Source organism: Hippocampus zosterae, chromosome 18, assembly GCF_025434085.1.
Source record: "Hippocampus zosterae strain Florida chromosome 18, ASM2543408v3, whole genome shotgun sequence".
Taxonomy (NCBI): Eukaryota; Metazoa; Chordata; class Actinopteri; order Syngnathiformes; family Syngnathidae; genus Hippocampus; species Hippocampus zosterae.
The window spans coordinates 14,901,209-14,925,519 of record NC_067468.1 but is presented as its reverse complement, the minus strand read 5'-3'; the positions used below and the strand labels follow the sequence as shown (position 1 = coordinate 14,925,519).

At 45.5% G+C, this 24,311-nt stretch overlaps 4 protein-coding genes across 4 annotated transcripts; all 4 read right to left on the bottom strand.

Annotated features, from left to right (window-relative positions):
• Window positions 1-241: 241 nt before the first annotated feature.
• Window positions 242-3,959, bottom strand: LOC127591174 (glutamine synthetase-like). The gene is made up of 7 exons (XM_052051032.1): window positions 3,819-3,959; window positions 3,224-3,398; window positions 2,814-2,975; window positions 2,586-2,732; window positions 1,603-1,725; window positions 1,281-1,485; window positions 242-764 (listed from the first exon to the last, which is right to left on the bottom strand). The coding sequence occupies exons 1-7, from the start codon at window positions 3,897-3,899 to the stop codon at window positions 446-448; spliced, it is 1,212 nt and encodes a 403-aa protein (XP_051906992.1). The 5' UTR covers window positions 3,900-3,959; the 3' UTR covers window positions 242-445.
• A 1,683-nt stretch (window positions 3,960-5,642) lies between these two features.
• On the bottom strand, window positions 5,643-16,716 carry mamdc4 (MAM domain containing 4). Its single transcript, XM_052050990.1, has 29 exons — window positions 16,461-16,716; window positions 15,217-15,300; window positions 14,981-15,142; window positions 14,747-14,872; window positions 14,423-14,656; window positions 14,202-14,327; window positions 13,617-13,766; window positions 13,008-13,111; window positions 12,749-12,904; window positions 12,496-12,586; window positions 11,879-11,992; window positions 11,342-11,434; window positions 11,106-11,243; window positions 10,815-10,954; window positions 10,503-10,611; window positions 10,307-10,411; window positions 10,081-10,218; window positions 9,392-9,519; window positions 9,066-9,282; window positions 8,393-8,530; window positions 8,192-8,319; window positions 7,940-8,030; window positions 7,645-7,794; window positions 7,397-7,522; window positions 6,960-7,084; window positions 6,776-6,881; window positions 6,494-6,696; window positions 6,318-6,383; window positions 5,643-6,238 (listed from the first exon to the last, which is right to left on the bottom strand). The coding sequence occupies exons 1-29, from the start codon at window positions 16,531-16,533 to the stop codon at window positions 6,209-6,211; spliced, it is 3,651 nt and encodes a 1,216-aa protein (XP_051906950.1). The 5' UTR covers window positions 16,534-16,716; the 3' UTR covers window positions 5,643-6,208.
• A 1,037-nt stretch (window positions 16,717-17,753) lies between these two features.
• phpt1 (phosphohistidine phosphatase 1) lies at window positions 17,754-18,586 on the bottom strand. Its single transcript, XM_052051051.1, has 3 exons — window positions 18,240-18,586; window positions 17,978-18,105; window positions 17,754-17,890 (listed from the first exon to the last, which is right to left on the bottom strand). The coding sequence occupies exons 1-3, from the start codon at window positions 18,403-18,405 to the stop codon at window positions 17,798-17,800; spliced, it is 387 nt and encodes a 128-aa protein (XP_051907011.1). The 5' UTR covers window positions 18,406-18,586; the 3' UTR covers window positions 17,754-17,797.
• A 237-nt stretch (window positions 18,587-18,823) lies between these two features.
• LOC127591170 (ectonucleoside triphosphate diphosphohydrolase 2-like) lies at window positions 18,824-24,090 on the bottom strand. Its single transcript, XM_052051025.1, has 9 exons — window positions 23,329-24,090; window positions 22,638-22,755; window positions 22,327-22,477; window positions 21,472-21,631; window positions 20,839-21,066; window positions 20,352-20,621; window positions 20,135-20,254; window positions 19,627-19,761; window positions 18,824-19,538 (listed from the first exon to the last, which is right to left on the bottom strand). Exons 1-9 carry the CDS (start codon window positions 23,563-23,565, stop codon window positions 19,323-19,325), a joined length of 1,635 nt encoding a protein of 544 aa, XP_051906985.1. The 5' UTR covers window positions 23,566-24,090; the 3' UTR covers window positions 18,824-19,322.
• Between the last annotated feature and the right edge of the window lie 221 nt (window positions 24,091-24,311).

Sequence of the window (24,311 nt, the reverse complement as noted above, 5' to 3'; positions counted from 1 at the left end):
AGTTGGTACAAACAAATGAGGGCAAATACAGTCAACATGCGAGGAAAAAAAAATACATGCCACCAGAAACTGAATCTGAAGAATACAATTTGAACTTAATTAGTTTCACTCTCGTTTCGTCTCCCCGAGGGAAAATGTGAATTGTAAAGTGGCCCGCGACAAAAATTGAGTTTGACACCCCTGCTGCAAGTGCATCATTGGGATTTTGCATGAGTTGACAAGGCTGTGGAAAAACCCAATGTACTCATTGTCAGTGTGTGCGTTCCACCCGTGCACACGTAATTTTATTTTTATTCAAGTCGATGTAAGGGTACGAAAGTGTTTATGGAGGATTTCGAAACAAACAACACATGAACACTTAATTTATTCACGTACACTCAAAACCGACTCCTATTTGAAACAACGCTTCCGAGCAGACACAATCGACTAAATCTCGCCATCTGATCTATTTGCCCTTCATTTCATTATCGTCGTCATCGACATCGAGCAGGCAGGTGCTTGCGATGGCCTGGGTCACAACGTACGGGTCGCAGTTGGCTGCGGGGCGCCGGTCCTCAAAGTAGCCTTTCTTGTCTTGACCCACCTGAAGAGGAATGCGGACGCTGGCCTTTCTGTTTGCGATCCCGGATGAGAATTCTTTCACGTTGGAGGTCTCGTGATGACCCGTGAGACGTCTCCTGTTGTCCTGACCGCCGTGTGGGTCGTACACTTTAATATGCTCCGCGTGCCTTTTTCTCAGCTTCTCGATGGCCCGTTCAATGTATCTGTCAGTCAAAAGTAGACGAGTGAAAGGGGGATTAATTGTTCTGAGTGTACCCCCCTACCCCCCCCCCCCCCCCCGACATACACACACAATGTTTTCTATTCATTCATTCATTCATCTTCCGAGCCGCTTGATCCTCACTAGGGTCACGGGGGGTGCTGGAGCCTATCCCAGCTGTCTTCGGGCAGCAGGCGGGGGACACCCTGAATTGGTTGCCAGCCAATCACAGGGCACACAGAAACGAACAAACATCCACGCTCACACTCACACCTAGGGACAATTTAGAGTGTTCAATCAGCCTGCCACGCATGTTTTTGGAATGTGGGAGGAAACCGGAGCACCCGGAGAAAACCCACGCAGACCCGGGGAGAACATGCAAACTCCACACAGGGAGGCCGGAGCTGGAATCGAACCCGGTACCTCTGCACTGTGAAGCCGACGTGCTAACCACTGGACTACCAGGCCGCCCCAATGTTTTCTAATGATACAGTATTTTTGGGGAGAACCGTTTACTTACTGCAGTCCTCCTTCTTGCCTCATCTTCTTGGTGCTGACGTTGGTGTGGCAACCTGAGCCATTCCAGTTCCCCACGACAGGTTTGGGATCCAGCGTTGCAACAATTCCAAAATCTTCGCATACACGGTGCAACAAGAAGCGTGCCACCCACAGCTGATCACTCACGTCGATGCCTTCGCAGGGGCCGATCTGGAACTCCCACTGAAGTTAGGAGTCGAGACGATGGAAAAAAAGTTCAAATGGCGAAGAGGTTCTCCAGGGATGGGGAGACAAATAATCACCACGGCAACGCTAATCATGTTTTCCTCCAACACTTGCCTGAGATGGCAAAACCTCAGCATTTGTTCCAAAGATCTTGATCCCGGCGTAGAGACACGCCTTGTAGTGACACTCCACAATGTCTCGCCCGATAGCTTTGTCTGCGCCCACTCCGCAGTAATAGGGACCTTAAAAAATGGGCCATACTAAAATTATTTCATGTCCGACGTTGCTCTTAGGATGATGTGAACGGGGTAAGGCGCTTTGGAACAGGAGGGTCACGGTTTGAGTCCAGCTGCAGAGCAATAAAAAGTGCAAATAATTGTGAGAGAGATGCTAGTCTGCATCCTGGATGCTGTCTAATTGCGGTGCTTTTGTGTCATGGCTTCCCCTTTTTCATTCATTCATTCATTCATTCATTCATTCATTCATTCATTCATTCATTCATTCATTCATTCATCTTCCGAGCCGCTTGATCCTCACTAGGGTCGCGGGGGGTGCTGGAGCCTATCCCAGCTGTCTCCGGGCAGTAGGCGGGGGACACCCTGAATCGGTTGCCAGCCAATCGCAGGGCACACAGAAACAAACAACCATTCACAACCACACTCACACCTAGGGACAATTTAGAGCGTCCAATCAGCCTGGCACGCATGTTTTTGGAATGTGGGAGGAAACCGGAGCACCCGGAGAAAACCCACGCAGGCCCGGGGAGAACATGCAAACTCCACACAGGGAGGCCGGAGCTGGAATCGAACCCAGTACCTCTGCACTGTGAAGCCGACGTGCTAACCAATGGACTACCGGGCCGACCTCCCTTTTTCATGTGATTTACTTTTAAGAATTGTAGTCAAGTAGCGTACATGGATGCTGTGAATTAACTTTATTTAAAAAAAAAAAATCCAGGGTTGAAATTCCTAGTGTGGCGTTGTTGGGGAACTGTTTAATTAAAGTGCAACTCACCCTGGTGGTTCGCCACAATAGGGGTGAGGGGGGCAACTTTTGTCAAGTCACTCATCGTGTTGCAATACCGTCTTATCGACATACCGACCTTGAGGTGCAGGGAATCCATCTTCAGGCCAACCAAAGGGACGCCCGTTTTTTCCATTGAGTGTGTATTCCTGTTCAATTCCGAACCATATCTGGTGCTCTTTCACCTGGTCCATAACTTTCTTACAGCTTATGCGATGGTTTGTTTCTACAACAAAAAAACAACAACAACATACATATGAAGAATCACAAATATGAGGTTAAAAAAAAAAAAAAGGAAAGCGGGTACCTGCAGGCTGGCGGTTGTACTTGAGAACTTCACAGAGGACCAGTTTGTTGGGGTCAAGGGTCACCGGATCTCTGAACATACACACCGGGATGAGGTACATGTCGCTATTGGAGTCTTCGGATTGAGATGTGCTCGACCCATCGAAGCTCCATTCGGGAATATCTACCGGTAAGCAGATTCAGACATAAATCAGAGTAACACCAGAAGGTTAACTCAAATTAAAAAAGTCATTGCTGAATCATACCATCAAGCACACATTCAAGATCAAAACACTTCCCATCTCCGCTCTCACAACAACATTGTTGAATTACAGGATTAACCTCAACACTTAAAATGCCCTTAAAGAAAAAAAAAAAAAGAAAAAAGGCGTGGCAAAATTAACCGTCATTAAAAGAACATATTTTCAGTACCTTGTAAACTTTTTGGTTCAGCGGCCAGGGTGCGGGTTTTGTTGCGGAGCCCCTCTCCGCTTCCATCAATCCAGATGTAAGTCACCTGGCATTTGTCCCCTTGGGGAAGACTCATGTAATGGTTGCGCACAGCCTTGTTAAGACACGAGCTGATTGATGGTGATGTCATATTTACCTGGAAAAAAAAAAGGTTTCCACCCTGTCATGGCATTTTATGACTTGACGCAAATGTAAAGCATCACTTTTTTTTTTGTCTTTATGTAAGATCGGTTCAGAATGTTCAGGAGTCACTTAACCATAGCTGTCCGTTCTTTTGCAACTCATATTTTTTTTTCTTTTCTCACCAACTCAACAAAACAAAATGCATTTCTTTCGGTGGGTATTATCGATTGAAATTGTACAATTCTAGCGGTTAAACAGTCCAGCTTTTTATCGATTCCCATAACCATCATAACCCCTCAAGGGGGAAAATTATAATTATTGCTACAGCTTTAGGACATCTTTTTTTTTTTCTTCTTCTGTTCCTATAGGAAACTCAAAGAAAAATTGCATCAATTGTATTCGTTAGCCATTCCACATAAAGCACACAACTTACTTGGTTGGAGGTGACTTCAGTGATCAACAGAGAGCTCTCAATCAGCACAGGGCTAAACCTGTTTGTGTTATTTAACTGCATGTAAATGAGCTGCAGTGATCCGGTGCAACGTAGAATGTGACATCACAGGCAGACGTGCGTGTGTGTGCATGCTTTTGTGCATGTCTAAGTGTTCAGTGTCTGTGTGCATATATTATGACTTGCCCACTGTTCTCACTTCTATTAACTGTACTCTGCAGTGGAATTATTAGGAATTAGAGATAACGTTTGGGAATCATTAGAAAAAAAACATCCATCCATCCATTTTCTGATCCGCCTTATCCTCACTAGGGTCGCAGGGGGCGTGCTGGAGCCTATCCCAGCCGTCTTCGGTCAGGAGGCGCGGAGGACACCCTGGACGCCAATCGTAGGGTCGAATATACAGTACATGTTATCGAAATACTACTTCTTGAAATAAAGATACATTTTCCCAAATCCGATGCCTAAAACAAAGCCAAACGAAGCCACTGAGTAGAATGTCAGTTTTCAGGATTTCAGCAATGAGCACAATCAAAGAATAAAAACTTCCAAGTAGGCATGGGAAAATAATCGAATCATTCGATACAGTGCACAGCCTTAGCTGAGGTGAACAGAAGATCTGATGCCAAACAAAAGCGGTAGTCCCTGCTGATGTGAGCGGATCACTTGAGTTGTTCAGATGAGTCGAGGCTTCCAGCTCAGTGACCTTAATTAAATCAAGCATAATGATGATGGAAAGTCAACAACTCAGGCAAAAACTACGCTATCAGATATCAGCAATTTCACAAGCCTCAGCAGCACTTCCGAGCCACAACAGCAGCAAACATCACAAAACACAAATCGCCATTGTGAGTCACTCAAAGCTCGTCGAGACTCCATCAAAGAACGTGACAACACAAAGTGTGTGAAAGAGAATTAGGCGGAGGCGCGATTGTAGGTCACAATTGCAAAACAAACTTGGCCGTGTTTGTTTGCTTGACACTGTATTGTTTAAGATATCCTTTATTTGTCCTGCAATGGGGAAATTACAGTAAGAGTTCAGAAAGGAAAACACTGGGCAGGGAGAGGGGGGGAAAAAAAAAACTTGCTCCAACTATCCTCTTCTGAGGATAATTTAAGTCCAGGATAAATAAAAAAAAGACCCTAGCATATAAATAAGCATATGCCAGTTACAACAAGTTACAAGACATAACATGTAATAAGGGGGAGGATGAATGGGAGGGAGGGGACGGGTAGGGTGATGTTGTTTGTTATGTAACAGATTACTTCCTGGTTCATGCAGGGCTGGTTGAACATGTTTTTACACGCAAATGATCCGAGAAGGTGTTGGATGTGGCCGTTATTTTTCTTGGAGGTCGGTGAGAAACAACACAGTATCGTTTTCCATGCAGTTTGGCGACGGTTTTAAATTCTGCCATAAAAATCTGAGTTTTCGAACCACAAATCTTAGACGCATAAATGTCGGATACATTTGACCAGGTCACCAAAAAAAAATGTAGCAAGGTAGCTATCGCTACCGAACCGACTGGTGATTGGCTCATTGAAATCATGTGCTGTGTTCTGCGTCAAAGGGCATTCGAGTACTGCTGGGACTGTAAAGGGGGAGGGGGGGGGGCAAAAAACAGTGGTTCCATACCCCATTGAAAACGAGCCTGCGATTGGCTGGTGACCGAAGACAGACGGGATAGGCCCAAGCAAGCCCCGCAAACCTTTATGAGGATCAGCGGATCAAAAAACGAATGGATGTATGGATGAATTATTATTTTTGAGTCATGCCTTAAAAAAAAAAAAAAAAAAAAAAACACAGAAGCATTTTTCAATGCTCATCAATTTAATGGATTCATCAGTTACATTGGTTGAAGCATGTCAACTCTCCTTCCAAAACCCGTTACTTATCTTGACAATCATTCCTCCTTTTATTCTTTCCCCAGCAGGGCACTCCATCAATTCAAAATTGCCTTTGTAAAAGAGCTTCGTCCTTCCGCTCCTTCCAGGTGGACGCCCATGAACATACGTCTCTACCTTATGAACTCTTTTGTCCTTTCAACTTGAGGTCCACAACTTCCTTCACATGCCCTCTTATGTCAATGGTCAGGCTCAGGGAAGCAGGGGTTTTCTCATTTTAAAAGAGTTCCTCTAGATTTCCACCTCGGAAACACAACCTGCCCTACTTGGATCTCCACCTCTGTCGGTCCAGTGGCAACGAGCTGCTGTCATCACTGTATTTGTATCTGCGTGTGTGTGTGCGTGCGTGCATGTGTGTGTGGGTGGGTGCGCGTGTGTGATGTAAGGTCGACACAAGCAGTTCTTCTGCTGTGATATCGCCTAAATTTCACAAGGTCACCGACGGGGATTTTTTTTTCCCCCCTTTATCACGCCGCCTCCCTCTCTCTGGAAGAGACCTGCACACACAATATTGTGTTCGAGTGAACAGTGCATATACTGTACTGCAAAGACGCATTCGTAGCTCGAGACACTCACAGAGACATTGTTGAACCCAGCTGCCTTTGGGTGAATTTGTTCTGGTGAAATTCTCACGTGGTCTTCCTGATCATACAGGGAAGATGAACCAATCAAAGAAAATCGACGGACGATCGATGGATGGATGGCGCTTGAACTAGATCGAGGCCATTTTGGGCTTCCAGCCCTGAACTTACTGAGAGATCTGCTTCATAGTTGTCGTTACCGAAACCACCGCCATCTTCGGGAGATGATGACGACGACGACGGGTCGGTCAAAGCCCGGACCCTCATTTGGATCCGCAGATAGTAAACGAAGAGGGCAATCAAGGTGCCAATCAGCAGGAGGGCCACAATGACTGATGCTGCAATCCCTCCTGCATTGCTAGGCTTGCTTGATGCTGCAACACGAGATACAGTATAACCGTCTCTGACTTGGGCTTTATTCTGAAAATCTGCAATAGGCTTGTTTTTCCTTACTCGTGACTCCATCAGTGACTTTTTTAGCACAGTTGACCCCGACGGTGTACTCAATGTCATCCAGTGCCAGGACACCGAAGGAACCCTTGATTCCCTCAAAAACAATCTGGCGACAAAAGCGGAACGGAAAGCAGTGAGTGTCACGACGGGGCCGAAAATGTTTTACACGATGTGAGCGACTAACTTGGTATTCTTCGGTGGAGACGATGTCGATGTCGAAGCGCCTCCACGGTCCATCTAGCTCAGTGACCTCCAGCTGCTCATTGAGAAGACCTTTGGACAGTGTCCATACCTTCAGCTGGCTGTCCGCTACAAGATGAAAAAAAAAACCACCAAAAAATGAAAGCCTGTTATAAAGCAAGTCCTGGGACTTTAAAGAGTTTACATGAATATATTAAATATGTAAAATGTAAATTTCCCCAGTGTGGGACGAATAAAGGATATCTTATCTTATATTAGCATTAGCATTAGCATACTCAGAATAGTGTTGGAAACATCAGATCTTGAATGATGATTTCAGTTTTTCATGGCAAAACATTTCGACATGCTAATTTTGTTCAAATCAGGTTTAGAAAAAAAAAACATGCTTATGGAAAACTATTTGCAAAACTTGATTCTTACTTGAATATTGTTTGTAGAGCCAGAATTTCAGACAAGTGCCTTTGGTCGGGGGCAGGTGAGGGCCCAGCAGCTGAGCCTTCTGATTGGCCGCCGTCCGGTTGCTACTGGGAATGAACAGGAAGTGACCTGGAAAATGGAGATGGAAGGATGCTCATGGTGAAATGGAGCCACGCGCCGACAGTTGACATTCCTCAGATTTGGATTTGTGAAGGAAATCAACGCGTCTGATATTTGCTTGCACTCTTGACCTTTCTCCGTTCCAAGACTGTGGTCTTCTGACGGGGTAGAGTAGTGCATCTCTTTTTCGTGACTTGTCAACTCCCAATCCAGTTGGTCCCGCTGGATGTTTTGAGTGTTACTCCACGTACACATTCCTTTCTCAAAACTACACTTTGAACCTAAGACGACATCCATCACCATCACCAGTTTGTAGCATGAAACGCAGAAATGACGGGCTGACCATATAGTATCCGTTTGGTGAAACTTGGAATCAAGAGCTCCAAAACTAATAAGCTGACGAAACAGTTGCTAAACTCCACCAACCTTGATTTTCACATGGATGAGCAGAAATGAAAATATCATCAATGGCAACGTGAGTGTCTTTGCCTCCTCTTCCTATAATTTCAAACTGCAGCTGAAGAACAAAACATAAGTAACACAAATGATCGGATATATTCATACGGAGCTTCAGAGGTTACGTAATTCTTATATTTTAGAAATGGTAACATATTCCAATATTTTTTTTTTAAATAATGCACACATTTCCAAATATATTTTAATACCACCACATTCTACCTGCCAGTCCATAAGATTGCTGGAGATGTTGCCGTTAGCATGGCGCCAGACATCTCCCTGGTCCTGATTATCGGTAAAAATCTTGACCCTCTCACCTTCCATCGGCTTCATATACACCGATAAAGAACCTGCAAAAAAAAAAAATTGCGTTCTATTCTTTATGAATCCGTCTGTCACTTGTGTTGCGTTCGGGGGAGTCACCAGGATTCTCGCTTCCCATGTGATACCAGAAATTCAGACACTCTGTAAGCGCTTTTCCGATGCGAACGGGTGATGTGAGCGTGGCGGTAGCGCCCGCGGGAAGAACGCTTCCTCCGGTCTTAACCATCATGTAGAAACCTAGTATGGACACAGAACAGAATGTCATACGCTGTTGACATCACGCCCATGTCTGTTTTGCCAGCCATGGCAGCGCGAGACACCGAAAACGGATACTTCAAGAGTTTATGAATGGAAAGTTGACTTTTAAAAAGTTGCCAGATTGCTCCACTGACAAGATCAAAGTTACCTGTTCTTCTCTCTCTGTGTATGATGTATGATGGACAGTAATATTGTGTGAGAGATGATGTGTGAACAACTGCTCCAAGTGAAAAATGTTCATGTAAAATTGAAATTATTTCAGTAAATATTTGCATTTGGCACAAAGAAAACCGATTCATGATTCCAAGTTGATGAGAGCATTAAAATGGGGAAAAACAGGACAAAAAATGTAAAACGAAATTCAGAAACGATAAAAAAATATGTGAGTAATCACGATTAATTTTTTAGTTAATTTGAAAATATTTGAGTTAATTATGACAATTGCATTTTTAATTAGATTAAATATTTTAATCGTTTGACAGCTCTAGTTTATATACAAGCTCATTTTGATTACCCAGTTCTGTCTCCAGAGTGTGATCGGTTTTGGGTCCTGTCGCTGTTGGCGTGTGTCCGTTTCTAAGGACCCAGTAAACCTGACCGGAACTTTTGTAGCCACACTGCTGGCCCTCAAAAGAACACAACCTTGGCACAGAACAGGGACGGGCCACCAGCGCCACATCGTCGATAGCCACCCGGCCGTCAAAACCCGAGCGTACAGCTTCAAACATCAACTGTGGGTAGAGGAAATATTTGAGACGGTGGTGGTGGCGTCATTCGAAAAGCGACTTATAGTGAGTGATTATTTTTTTTCCCCCGAGATATGCTGGTGTTGCGGCGTACCTGATACGTGGTGAACTGGTTCGGCACTGGGCAGTGAGCTTCATGCCACGTGTTGCCATGAGCTCCACTGCGGGTCCACAGCAACGTCTCATAACCGTCTTTAGTAAATAACTTCACATTGAGAGCCCCTGAGAGAGGAAAATGTCATTCGGATCATTTCGATGCTCTTGACAACATCATGCCACCAATAAGACGCGCTATATGGTTCATTCATTCATCTTCCGAGCCGCTTGATCCTCACTAGGGTGGCGGGGGGTGCTGGAGCCTATCCCAGCTGTCTTCGGGCAGTAGGCGGGGGGGACACCCTGAATCGGTTGCCAGCCAATCGCAGCGCACACATAGACGAACAACCATTCGCACTCACACTCACACCTAGGGACAATTTAGAGCGTCCAATCAGCCTGCCATGCATGTTTTTGGAATGTGGGAGGAAACCGGAGCACCCGGAGAAAACCCACGCAGGCCCGGGGAGAACATGCAAACTCCACACAGGGAGGCCGGAGCTGGAATCGAACCCGGTACCTCTGCACTGTGAAGCCGACGTGCTAACCACTGGACTACCGGACCGCCCGCTAAATGGTTCCCCCCCCAAAAAACAGCTGCCAGGCAATCTTTGCAAAACCCGCACGCCGCGTTCGACTGATCGTGAAACAACTTTGTCGATGTGACATCCTGGCTGAGTACCTCACCGGTGTTTGTCCCGTAGATTTTGTAGAAGAAGGTCAAACAGTGGCCACCGGTATGAAATGGTAATAGTGGCAAGGATAGTAAACGTCCAAAAGCACCACGGAGTGAGGAACTCCACATGTCCACCACAAGACTTTTACCTATCAAAAGACGGATTGTATGAATGCGCACTCGGGGAGAGAAAGCTTTCTTAAAAAAAAAAAAAAACAATATCGTCAATGAGCGTACCAATCCCGATGGTGTGGTCCATTCCATCGACCAGCGTCCAGTCAAAGTTGTCACTGTTGTCCTGGTGCCACCCACACATCCCATCCTCAAAGTTACACGTCAGTGCTTCCCGATAACCATGCAAAACAAAGCCGAGACTTGCAGCAAAAATGTGTTCCGGAGCATTATGTTTGGGGCTTTGAATAATAAAAGTTACCCGTTGAAAAAGAGGGAAAATAGTTGGCGTGGCAACCGGTGAAGTGAACGTTTTTTACTTGAATCTTGGCGTAAGGACGCGGTTTCACCGCGCGAGATTCAAACGCCAACTGGTGGGGAAAAGGAGATGAAGATGAGCCGAGGTGACAAGTCTTTCGAGCAATTCCGGCTTTTCTCATACGAAGTCTCGATTGAAAGGAGGTCAAATAAATTCATCTATTGGGGTTGCAACGCATTCAGATACTTCACACGAAAGTAACTTTTTGTGAGTCGGGGATCACCCCCCCCCCACCCAAAAAAAAAAAACACGCACCTGAAAGCGATGTTTCCTGGCTCCGACGGCAACTTGTGCCGGTTGCCACGCTGCCTCCTCTGTTCCCGTCTTGCCACTGAATTCCCACAGTGGAGGCTGAACACCCAACAGGCTGTCTATCACCCTAACTGACAGCTCACCTGCAGTCATAATCATGTAATAGTCACATGACTGATGTATGGTAATAGTCACATGACTGATGTATGTATGCTGTGAGGGGCGGGGCGGAGGGGGGGGGGGGGGGGGGGACACACAAAAAACAAATTCAGTGTGACTGATTTCTAAGCGTACCAATGTGAGCTGCATTTCCAGTGAGTGCAAAATCAAATTGTAAGGTGCAAGCAGGGCCAGATGGGCCCAGGAGAGGCGTCCGCGTCTGTGCCTGAGTCAGCTGCTGGCCCGGGGCCTCGGCCACATATAAGTACTCTTCTGCCCAAAAAAAAAAAAAAAAAAAAAAAAACAAACATGTGTTTATAAGTATAGTTGTGAAAAATGCGAATAATACAACGCTCGGTGTCCATCTGTACCTTTTGCTGTAGAATTTTGGTGAAGCACCCAACCTTGACTCCCGATGCTCGTGTCTGTCCAGCCTGAGCTGCCTTTACTGTATGAGAAGTCCCCTGTGACGCAGACAATCATATTAGCATGCTTAATTCGATGGATATGGATTATGTTTTCCATTTTGTGAGTACAGATTAAAAAAACACCAATTCACGGCGACAAGCCTGGGGAAAAATCAGAATCAAAAATGTTTTTGGAAATGTAGCAGGAAGGCTGTGGTGGATATTCAAATCTCAAAAATGTGAGATCAGACATGTTAAGCACAAGGCTCCCGTGGACTGCATTATTGATTCTTTTCAAGGAAAGAGAAAAAAAACACCAAAAAAAACAAAACAAAGAATCTCATGGGCGTGGACGCAATTATCGGCGCACCGGGCGTATGTAATAAGATGACGCATAAGCATTCCTGCTCAAGGACAAGTTTGTTGGAGAGCAAAGCAGTGTGTGTGTGATTCGACCAGTTGCTACAGGTACATGTGAACAAACGTGTTTCATAAACTCACCGCACGCGGCTTCATCCTCTGCTCCCTCGCAGTCGCTTTCAAAGTCACACATCTTCTCAGGCGCGGTGCAAGGGTCCTTGGGAGATTTGGGGAATTTTTCCAGCCACATACTGTCTGATAAAGCAAAGTAGCGTCAACGTCACTGCGGACGCCTTCAACAAAACCAGGACGATTTGATTGCGTAGGCCCATTCATTCATTCATTCATTCATCTTCTGAGCCGCTTGATCCTCACTAGGGTCGCGGGGGGTCCTGGAGCCTATCCCAGCTGTCTTCGGGCAGTAGGCGGGGGACACCCTGAATCGGTTGCCAGCCAATCGCAGGGCACACAGAGACGAACAACCATTCGCACTCACACTCACACCTAGGGACAATTTAGAGTGTTCAATCAGCCTGCCATGCATGTTTTTGGAATGTGGGAGGAAACCGGAGCACCCGGAGAAAACCCACGCAGGCCCGGGGAGAACATGCAAACTCCACACAGGGAGGCCGGAGCTGGAATCGAACCGGGTACCTCTGCACTGTGAAGCCCACGTGCTAACCACTGGTCTACCGGGCTGCCCTACGTAGGCCCATACATTTTTAAAAAAAATTAAAACGACGATTTGTCACTGTTACCATTTGATCGGCGGCATTCAGGTGACAACACGATGTTGTCGACAGCGATACCTCCGTATGCAAATTCCCTGACAGCCGCCATGATCAGAATCTTTAAAGATGAGAGGAAAAAGTGTCAATGTTGAACAACATGAAAGAAGAAAAAAATACATACGACACAATTTGTCTACAAATGCTAATTCCCAAGATGCGGCGGCGGCCTTGCATAAAAAAAAAAAAACTGTGTGCGGGTTCCAGGATCTCCACACTCAACTTGAAAAGTGGAGTTATTGACAATTTCCACTTCGGCCTTGACCCAAACATCACCCAGAGCTCCGCCCCGCTTCCACGCTGCCGAGATGCTCTTATCAGCCACCAGCACCGTCAGTCCGCCAGACCTCGGCCCAAACTGGTGCGTGTACATGACCATCTACAACAGGAAGTGGAACGGACGCGGCTCAAATGCGCGGACGTAAATAGTAAAACACACACACACCAAAAAAAAGTCACTGAAGATGAATATGCGGACTTGCCTTGCACGGATGAGTACTATTGGTGGGTTCTAGTGGAGGACTTTGGAACGCAGCCCAATCGTTTTGGAGCCCGCCGTCGGGAACGGTGACGTACAAAAAGTGACCTGCCAGACACACCAGCTTCAGCATAACTTGAGTAGATTTAAAATACATTTGTAGTCAGTTGAACTTTGCGCATCACATTGTGCTGAAAAAAATAATAATAATAATGAATTATAATTAAGGTCGGCGGCCCGGTAGTCCAGTGGTTAGCACGCCGGCTTCACAGTGCAGAGGTACTGGGTTCGATTCCAGCTCCGGCCTCCCTGTGTGGAGTTTGCATGTTCTCCCCGGGCCTGCGTGGGTTTTCTCCGGGTGCTCCGGTTTCCTCCCACATTCCAAAAATATGCGTGGCAGGCTGATTGAACACTCTAAAATTGTCCCTGGGTGTGAGTGTGAGTGTGGTTGTTCGTCTATGTGTGCCCTGCGATTGGCTGGCAACCGATTCAGGGTGTCCCCCGCCTGCTGCCCGGAGACGGCTGGGATGGGCACCCCCCGCGACCCTAATGAGGATCAAGCGGTACGGAAGATGAAAGAATGAATGAATGAATGAATTATAATTGGTAGTACCCGATACGCTGTTGTTGGAATGATCCCGTCCTGGTCCTTTCAAAGGATCCGAGATGTTTTCCTGACTGGTCCGTACCCATTTGAGATCGGACAATGACCTGAGGTCCCAATCGCACACATCGTTCTCAAAATCACAGCGCCGATATCCCTCTGCACACACACACACACACACACACACACACACACAGTTAGGCACTTCAAACCGAGGTATTCAAACCGTGTGCAGATGCGATTCTAAAAAAAGTTCAAGTCAATCATGAAAAGCCAACACAAACATAGAGCTCCCGGAATCGGCATACCGGCGCGTGGTTCTTGTTTAATCCTCCGCAGTTTATCTTAAGTTCTTCATCATCCGCGCTTTACTGTAATGATCACTCGGTATGATGCCGCAGATATTTCTGCAAACTCCGCCCACAATTTTAAGCATGTTGTAACGACTAGGTAATTACAAATGATATCGCGAAGCTTTAACTTTGACATGGTAGAAGGCAAAGGTAGGAGGCGGGTTTCTTTGCGGCTGATACGCGATATCGGAGTGCTCTTCTGTGTCGATTTGTGACGGCCTTTTTTTTTGTGTTTACGCACCGCAGTTCTCCTCATCGGTCCAGTCGCCACAGTCATCGGTGCCGTCACATACTTGACGTTGGGCGACGCAGCCGCCGCGCTTACACTCCAGCATTTCGGCTGGACACTCTTTGCCAGGTAGTGGCACTGGACAAGTAGAGAGAACAATTGCAAGGGCGGCCATTTTATATCGGATGACAGTATCGCTAAGAAGAAAGAGATTTAATTAGGGGGGTGCTCACAGGGCAAAGCGCAGTCCAGAAACTCCAGCTGGTCCACGGCAACATCGCCTCTCCGCCCCTGGAGGCGGTTTGAGTAAAGATGGATCTGAAAGGGTGCGGCGATGCGACCCAGAAAGACGGTGGCCTCGCTCCATCCTCGGAAGCTGGTGGCTTCGAGCCGCCACACGACGGCCATTTCCGCGTCTTGCCGGACGACGGATGCCAAGAGCGGAGAGGAGCCGAGTCCCGTTTGACCTGCGGCGGCGTCACATTCGTACCGCGGCGGTGCGCCATCGTAGCGCACCGCGATTCAAAACAGCTTCGAGAGAGCTACCGTTTGCTTACCCGAATCCCACAGGAAATATCTGAGACGAAGACGACATGTCGGCGAGGACTCTTGCATCTTTGGTGACACAAGGACTGCGGTTTTGACCCCTTCGGACTTGACCTCTGTCACACCCATAAACCAACCTGGACGAAAAGTGCGCGTTAAATCGTTCCCGCACAAAAACATTTACGATGCTGTGTTATTGCGGACGCTTTTTTTTTTTTTGAAGTGACATCGATAGTCATCCATACCTGAGGCAGTCCCGGTAGTAAAGTCGGAGGACGGCCCGCTTCCCGTCAGCGTGTCACCTCTCTGACGTCGTTCCCACCTGTATGCTGCGTTCAAGGACTCATCCTTCCACCCGCATATTCCCGAGTCCTCAAAGTCGCACCGGAATCCCTTCCCGCCGTAGCCTTGGAAGGAATACACAGACTTACTCCCGTCAATATTGTTACCTGAGGAGTCATTTCAGGGACAAGAACCTTACCGCAGTCCTGTTCGTCATCGCAATCCAAACAGTCACACACAAAGTCGCATCTCCTCTCAGGGCTGAGACATGGATGAGAGGCAGCTGGGGGGGGGGGGAAAAAGCAACTTTACCAAAGTTTGAATTGTTCAAGGGCGGCCCGGTAGGCCAGTGGTTAGCATGTCGGCTTCACAGTGCAGAGGTACCGGGTTCGATTCCAGCTCCGGCCTCCCTGTGTGGAGTTTGCATGTTCTCCCCGGGCCTGCGTGGGTTTTCTCCGGGTGCTCCGGTTTCCTCCCACATTCCAAAAATATGCATGGCAGGCTGATTGAACACTCTAAATTGTCCCTAGGTGTGAGTGTGAGCGTGGATGGTTGTTCGTCTATGTGTGCCCTGCGATTGGCTGGCAACCGATTCAGGGTGCCCCCCGCCTACTGCCCGGAGACGGCTGGGATGGGCTCCAGCGCCCCCCGCGACCCTAGTGAGGATCAAGCGGTACGGAAGATGAATGAATGAATGAATTGTTCAAATTACCTTCCAGGATCGACGCTATGATATATTTTACTCAAGGAGTCGCTTTGTTTTGGAAAATCAACAGTGCCTTTGCGTTCTGCTTCATTCATTCATTCATCTTATCTGATTTCATGACTGTCACAATTTATGGCACAGTTCTTTGCAGGAAGCTCAAAGGCCACAGGGAAAGTAATCCGGTTAATGCGGGCAAAATGCCAATTGTCCATCCAAAGGTCTTTAAATCAGAATTGTCGGAGACCGCGTTGGATGAAAACTCTCTCGTCAGCACCTTTTTTGGTTTTTTTTTACTGATATGTAATGGCTGCGACATAATTTAGAGTTGCATCGATGATATGTTTGTGTGTTTCCATCTTGAATAGCATAGACGAGTTCTTTACAAATACATCACATTCGTTTTGCTGACGCGGAGATATGCCGCCGATGCATAAATAACTTTGAATCGCAGTAGAATATAATATATTTTCATATATAACCGCATCATGAAGAGGCCCGTTTATGATATTGATCATAGCTAGAGTTTGCATTGCTGCAGCAGAACAATATGAATGTAGCTTAGTACAAGTACGCTACTAAAACGATACAAATATCGGCCAATGACCCTTAAAGGATGATAACGAGCCCCCAAGATAAACACTTTGATTGAGAACCAATGATTTGACCTTGACGACAAATTCAACATTGTATTTCATTCGCGCAAATGAAACTTGAAGCACTCGGCTTACTTGACTTACCAAAGTTGAGAACGAAAGCCAAGATGAGGGCCGAGGTTCTGATTTGTTCAATCCTTCTCCCCTTCCACCACATTTTGGCAGCTCGGGGCGCAATCTGATGGGTTCTGACCGACGTCTCCCGAAGCTGACTTTAGTCTCTTTCTTAATGTTCCTTCCGAAAAGATAAGAAGTGGACTTTAAGTTCTACCCGCATGCAACTCTATCATAAACGACATATTAGGGCACCGTGGCACATGAATGTGCCAAGATTTCAAAGGCGGCACATATTTTTGAGATGACACATTCTCCAGATTTCTCATGGGCAAGAATCTCCAGTTATGACATGACAGTTGTAAATTTCCCCAGTGTGGGACAAATAAAGGATATCTTAATGTTGGGTATTGTTGAATTTTCTTCAAGCATTATTTTTCAAGCATGGGTTATGCGGTTGTGAAAGCGCTATATAAACCTATGTCTCATCGGTCCATCGAAAATCCTCCCAAGTCTTGGCAATCATTCTCGTGTTTTTCTTTTTCTTTTTGTTCTTCTTGCTCAGCCATATTTTTCACCTTGAAACCTGCCGTGGGTGTCGTTTGTGCAGCATACAGTATTAAATCACGAAATTAATGACATATTATATGATCAACAGACTTACACAAGCACCACTAACCGTGCGTGCAAATGCTTCATTCTTTTTTAGCTGTTGCCAAACCAGTCTTGGCAACATCATTTCTTATGAAACTGTGGAGTCAACTGAACAGATTATAAAAGAGGAGATATTGTTCTTGAGGCGTGAAGGTACATGCTTGTCAAATCTCATAAGCACTGACACTGTACGTTACATCCACACCTAACGTTATAATCATTCATAAGAAACAGTGATTTTGCATAGCGTCTACATTTATTTCGATATGAACTCAAGCGTCCATAACATTAGGTATACATGAGTGCCAAACACCAAGATCCAAAACTCAAAAACAAAAATTTAAATTAAAAAAAAATCAATGTGAGTAAAGGTGGTCACCGAGGTGTGGATATTACAATGTTTAATATATTTAACTTTAAGTCCACACTAAGGTCTGTAAAAACGGGCAAAAGTACCACTAGCAATGAAACTGATTCTGACATCTTTCACAAGTAGTATTTATTGAAATAATTTCTTGCCTAATTTGCCCTTTTAACGTCCTAGGGACATGTCAACACTGCCCTCGTGTGGCAAAAAAGGTAGGAAGTGAAAACATAGGCATAATTAGTAACTTTAGACAAAATAGCATCAGGATGTAAATGTGGGAGGGAAAAGTTCATGTTTGATAAGGTCTTTAATGATGATGTCTATGAAATGTGCGCGATAGTTTCAATCAGTATCCTTCGTTATCCCAGGTCACCTCATAGTCCGGGTACCGAACCTTCAGTTTCTCAGTGGCTATTGCGTGGTTTGCTCTTCCGAACCCCTGTAAAGGAAAAACACTACACTGTCACTCGCCCTTGGGGAAATACACTGTCAGGACTTGCGAGGGGGGGCTGAATTGGACACTCACCATAGAGTAGCCGTAAACATGGATCTTCTTCGCTTGGGCATCATGTCTGATCCTTCCACCTCCGACGCATTCACAGTCCAAGAGTCCATCCCTTTCCAACTCCTCAGAAACCTTCTCGTAGATATCGGCTGACATGTACAATTTCATGTGATTATGTGCAGTATATTAAAAAAAAAAGATAATCAGTGGCTGGCGGTTCATGTGCAGGATGATCAGTTGATGGGGTTGGGATATATTTTTGTCACACATTAGCAGCACTTACCGTGGTACTCGGCCCAGCCATATCCACGGACTATGTCTACTTCTGTGTCGTCTCCTATCTCTTTGCTGTGGACTCTGATGAGGACGTACTTAAATACACCGGAGGGATCGATGTCTGCCTGCGGGATATTTACCATGCGGGCAGCAGCTTTAGTTTGTGTGCACATGTCCACACACAACTTGACAGCTACGAGGGCAAGTAAATTAGCAATTTTCTAGGTTACTATTGTAATTGAAAAATTAGTTTCGGCTGGTGCAAAACTAAAGTATTGCGATTCCATGCATGACTACAAAAAGTGTTTTGTAGCAGGTCACTTCCGTATCTTCAAACTACTTCTGGTTTACCGTTTTCAATCCAAAATATTCATTTGACTGGTTTACTATATTCTATCAATTTAGAAGGCTATTGTGGATGGGATGACAGCACTGTGTTTCTTTTGGCTTTTGGAAATCAATAATAGTAATTAACAGAACATATACAAATAAAAATATTGATATCGTAACTTATAACTTTTATTGTGAAAGAAACTGAGCCAGGACAGCCACTTCCTTCACACGCGAACGTCACTCCATATTTCAGTGTACTGTTTTCTTTTTCATTCATTATAATTATGGCGGAAGTGTAGGATGCATGTAAATGTACTTTTAGTCAAATATTTAAAACAGCGATCAAGAACAGTAACCACATTGTCACCATAATTGCAAAATATTTGCAAAAAACATACAGTTGAGTTAATATGAAAAGAAATGGGTCATATATTGCTGAACGATTGTGGTCTTAAGTTAAGATTTCAAAACTCATTAATAATTGTGTTGTTTATGTACTCCAGAAATTAAATCAAACATTTTCAATACATATTCTATTTTGTGTGTTTGGTCCACCAGAGGCTTTATGTATACAAAATGACAGTCAAACATTTGCGGTGTGAGACAGTAGTCACTTTGCAAGCAAGTTTGAGGTCCTGTAAAATCACGAGTTCAAAACATTTTTGAAGCTTCAAGTTCATATTTAAATCCAGGGTGATCCAGTCAAACTGTACCACAGTCTATTTGCTTTCTGACCGCACTGCGTGTCATTGAAAGTCTAGAGAGCGCGGTCACTGAGTCCTCTCTTTTTCCACTCACGGGCTCGAAGTGCGATGAAGACCAAGACGGTAACAGAGAGCAGCACAAAAAGAACTGTAAGGCTTTCCCATATTCCCGGGGCCAATGCCTTCCATGTTCGAACTTTTTCCGATGGCAGCAAATTACTCAGACTCAACATGTAGCCCAGAGCCCAACCAACGGAGGCATCGCCGGCCTGGAGGATAAAATAATTGTGATTGGAACAGGGACCTTCATTTTCTTAAGAGCATAGAGTAAAACACCTGACTGTTCAAAGGTTTCACCTTCTTCTTGAACGAAATACGTGAGAAGGACTTTTCATCGAAGCTGTATCCTTTCAGTAGGAGAATCTTGACAAACACGGACGAGGCACAATAATCCCTCAGGCGAGATGCTTGATCTGGAGCAAGAGCCAGCATCTAAATGATTGTGGAAAAAAAAAAAACAATGTGATAGTGTGTTAATGTACAGTTAATATTATAATGATTTTTTCTCCTTTGAGGGGGTCAATCGATCATTTGAAATTATATATTGAATGACTAAATCTTTAGTTTATTGTCCATCCCTCTGAATAAGAATAAAATATTACATATAAGTGGTTAATTGCTGACTTCAGGATGTTACTTTTTTTTTTTTATGTATGTGAAACATACTTTTTCTGAATGGATTTCTCCATCCCCTATTATCTAGTATGCATCGGTTATTGTCAAATTCTTCCAAAAATGTACAGACATAATAAATGAGAGATTATCCAAGAAACCCTAAACCACAAATGAAACATGTGACACTTACCTGAGCAAAACTCATCTTGCACACCGTTTGAGCAGCTTCCTCCATTTGCGCGGGAGTGCTCACTGTGATGCCAGTGATGCGCCGCAGGAAGGCGTGAATGTAGAAAAAGGCCGAAAATGCCTGTTTTAAGCAGACAAGCGCGATAACTGCACGTGCAATGGAAGTGTACAGCAAAGTAAAGTTAATATTTCCAAGAGCCCAATGTTACCATTCTTACCATGAAGCTGCCGGTCACGTTGGGCTGAAAGATGTTATCGAAGGAGCAGTGAGAGAAGGGGCAGCTGTCGAAGGAGAAGATCTCGGAAACATTGCCCACACATTGCTCATATTGTCCGCTGCCGTGTATGAGCAAATAATCTTGCGCTTGATAGGTGCTCGGTTTGTACTTGGCTGTACATGGAGAGTTGAATATGCTGTCCAGATTTACTTTTACGGATGAATCTGGAGGATGGCACGGGTGAGTGACTGATACTGAATGACCCTGAGACTGAGAGAGAGAAACAGAGAGATGCACGGACAACTTTACAGATGACTTCTCCAAAGACTTTACACAGCAAAAAATAAATACGTAAAAAATAGCAGCTTCATTTCTCACGTTATGATATTGATACAAACGGATATTACCCAAACATTTTATTGGTAACTTTTAATTTAAAGTACTTGCAATATTTTGCTTACAATCAAGCCCAAGTTAAGTCAAGTACCTTGAAAATGTGGGCCAGCAGCCTCTTGAGGACCTGATCCTGCCCGTAGCAGAGGAAGCTGTGTGTGTACAGAGAATACTCCTGACCATACAGATGGAGCTTCATCATGTCCTTCTCATCCTCCACTTGCTCCCGAGTCACAAATGTTATCTGGGTGGATGCACCGCCGAAATCCAGGGCCCCGACTGTGGGCCTCTCCGAACTGAGCCACTGCCCTACAAAGCCATACTAGAAGGGAATTACAGTAGAACAATGAGGCACCGTTGTACTGTTCTTTGTGTCACTTTTGTCTCAAACACTGATCAATGTTTACAATTAACCATTGACCACCAATGCAGACGGCCTATCTAAGCCTTGGCCACTCACTTCCTCAGCTCCAATCGCTTTTGGTGTCCCACAGGGCTCAATTTTAGATTCTTTTACTTTTCCCTTTTTTTTTAAACTGTACTCTTTTGCTCCTCCAACAGGAAACATGGATTACCCTCTCACTTCTATGCATAAGACACAGTGCTTTGAAAAAGAGTAATTGATAGTCTACCGCCTCCGAATGTCTTAATGAAATAAAGGCCTTGCTGCCTCTGAACTTTCTCAGTTAGCAGAAGCAGTTGAGTTCCTAACGAGTGTTACCCATACCTTGATGAAATTCTCTAAGAGGTAGTTGACAGTGACCCAACCGTATGCTCCCTCCTCTTGACCGGACAGAATGGTGGCCCCCTGGTAGCTGAAAGGGTATGACTGGATTTTACGGCCAACTTCTTGCAGAATTTGAGCTGAATGGTGCGGACTGGAAATACTGGGAGGTTGAAAGAACAAAAAACAAAATGATAACATATCGTATGTAACATTTCCACCGAATAATCTAATACGAGGGCGGCCCGGTAGTCCAGTGGTTAGCACGTGGGCTTCACAGTGCAGAGGTACCGGGTTCGATTCCAGCTCCGGCCTCCCTGTGTGGAGTTTGCATGTTCTCCCCGGGCCTGCGTGGGTTTTCTCCGGGTGCTCCGGTTTCCTCCCACATTCCAAAAATATGCATGGCAGGCTGATTGAACACTCTAAATTGTCCCTAGGTGTGAGTGTGAGTGCGAATGGTTGTTCGTTTCTGTGTGCCCTGCGATTGGCTGGCAACCGATTCAGGGTGTCCCCCGCCTACTGCCCGAAGACAGCTGGGATAGGCTCCACCACCCCCCGCGACCCTAGTGAGGATCAGGCGGCTCGGAAGAATCTAATACGATTCACTTTTGGGTGTCAGCCAATCACAAAGCACAGCCTATCTCAGATGACTGAGGGGGGGTAGACCCAGAGCTAGTCACCAGCCAATTGCAGGGCACTTGCAAACAAACAACCATTCACACTCACAGTCCTAACTCAAGCCCCCACACATGTTTTCGGAATGTGGGAGGAAGACCGGATTGCCCGGAAAATAGATGGATGGTCTAGAATATGAAGATACAGATTTGCAAAATTCCATCCAAACCCACACTGACTCACCGCAGAAGCCGCATGCCAGCTGTGGCCCCCAAGTAAACGGGTGTGACCTTGTGTCTGTGTGCAGGGACGTCGTGCACTGCCTGGTCGAGACACACCTCCAAGCTCTGCCCTACCGCTCCCTGTTGACCCGCATAGCTGGAGATCCCCCCACCTGAAAGAGATAAGCACTTTGTGACATGACTCATTTTGTGATTTGAGCACGTTACCGGATTCACCCCCACAATGGATGTTTATAGAGTATAAGAAGCGTAACAAAATTAAACGCAAATACTTTGAAAACGGATGACGGGAGAGAATCCATTTTAACTTACCCGTCGCATGACATTCACTGTGTTGGGTGACCACACCGGTGCCATTTTGCTTGTCTGCCGGCCACTTGTATACAAATAAGGATGTGTGTGAGGATCCGGCATCCAAAACGATTCCGTACTACAAGATTAGGGAACAAATTAAAGAGTGCCGAGAGTCAGTGGAGCAACTATAGACAAGTTTGTCACAACTTCACACCAAAACAAAAACACACAACCCAAAAATGCTGCTGGCTTTGCTTGATTTCGTTCAGATTTTTGGTTGTGGTATAAAATTGGGATGTCAAGTCAATTAAGATTTGAAACGCTACACGTTTTCCTCTTCAATCAAATGTTCCTTTCGTTCTAATTGCATTTTGATTAAAGATATACATCTGCGGTCGTAAATGAGGGTACAACGAGAGTCCATTTCTGTCCTCCCATTTACAAGCCAATGCTTATTTCTTTCTGCCAGTGTATACTGTGCACCTAAGCACTGTGAATATCAACGTGGTGTCTGATGAATACATAAACTAGCAATTGTCATGCATAGAGAATACAAGACTATCATTTAAAATATGTGGATCTGAATAAAAATCACATTTCCAGTGCCAGAGATTCTTCTGGGGAACCTCACCTCCTGCAGTCTTTGGTTACATGTGAACCAACCTCACACTATCACACATCCAATAATAACCCGCGGGGCCGACCTTACCATAAAGCCGGGCGCCACGGGGATGTCTTCGCTCGGCACAGTGAGAAGCAGGACCGCGGCCAGACCGAACACCAGCAGAATGAAAAGGACGGCAGGATGAGCCGCACACTGAGCCATAACTGAGGCAAAACGAGGATCACCGGATGACTCAGATGCGCTAACGTGAACGCCTCGAGTTGGACAAGTCACTCTCACTCCTCCTTGGCCCTGTTTACATCCCACTGCAGAAAGCAACATTTAGCACTGTCGGATTTACGATCCTCCCCACGTCGAAGCTCCCAAGGCTACTCGTTCTGCCCAAGGAACAATGTTTTGACTTGGAGCCCCCCAGTCGATGTGTGAAGTGAAGCCTCGTGCTCATTTGTTGCTCGGATCAAGTCGCAAATCCACGTTTTTTTCTCGGTCTGAGAGCCCAAAGCGCACAGTTAGTCACTCAAGGGATGAAAACAATGGAGGTCTCGGGCTGGCAGGGATCCACATTGTAGGTGACTGGACTGAGGAACTGCAGGGCTGCTTGTTGCTTTTGTCTCGTATTTGCATGTCAATGGGCGCAGCCTCTCAACTGGCTTGCAAATGGCATCCTCTTTTGAATGGAACCTTAAGCTAGGAAGCGAAGTTTTCTGCAAACAACTACACTGATCTTGGTGCAGTTTTACAGCAAATTCTCAACTATATTCGAGTTGATTGGAAGCCCAGCTCATGAAAAGGCTGTTGAATATACTCAATAGCCTTTTCATTATCTGCACAACTACACTCAAACAACACCCATTCAAAAGTTTTTTTTTTTTGTTCTGCACAGGGAGTGCAATTTCATTCTGTACATTTGCATGCGATGACAGACTTTGTCAGTGCCATACATCCGTGATGGCTGGAGATTAAAAACAGAGGTCTGAATAATCTGGCTGCGGGTCCTCAAAGGCCTCTTTCCTGCACGTTTCAGACGTCTCCGTCCTCCAACATGGCTACTCGAAATGTTCCGGATC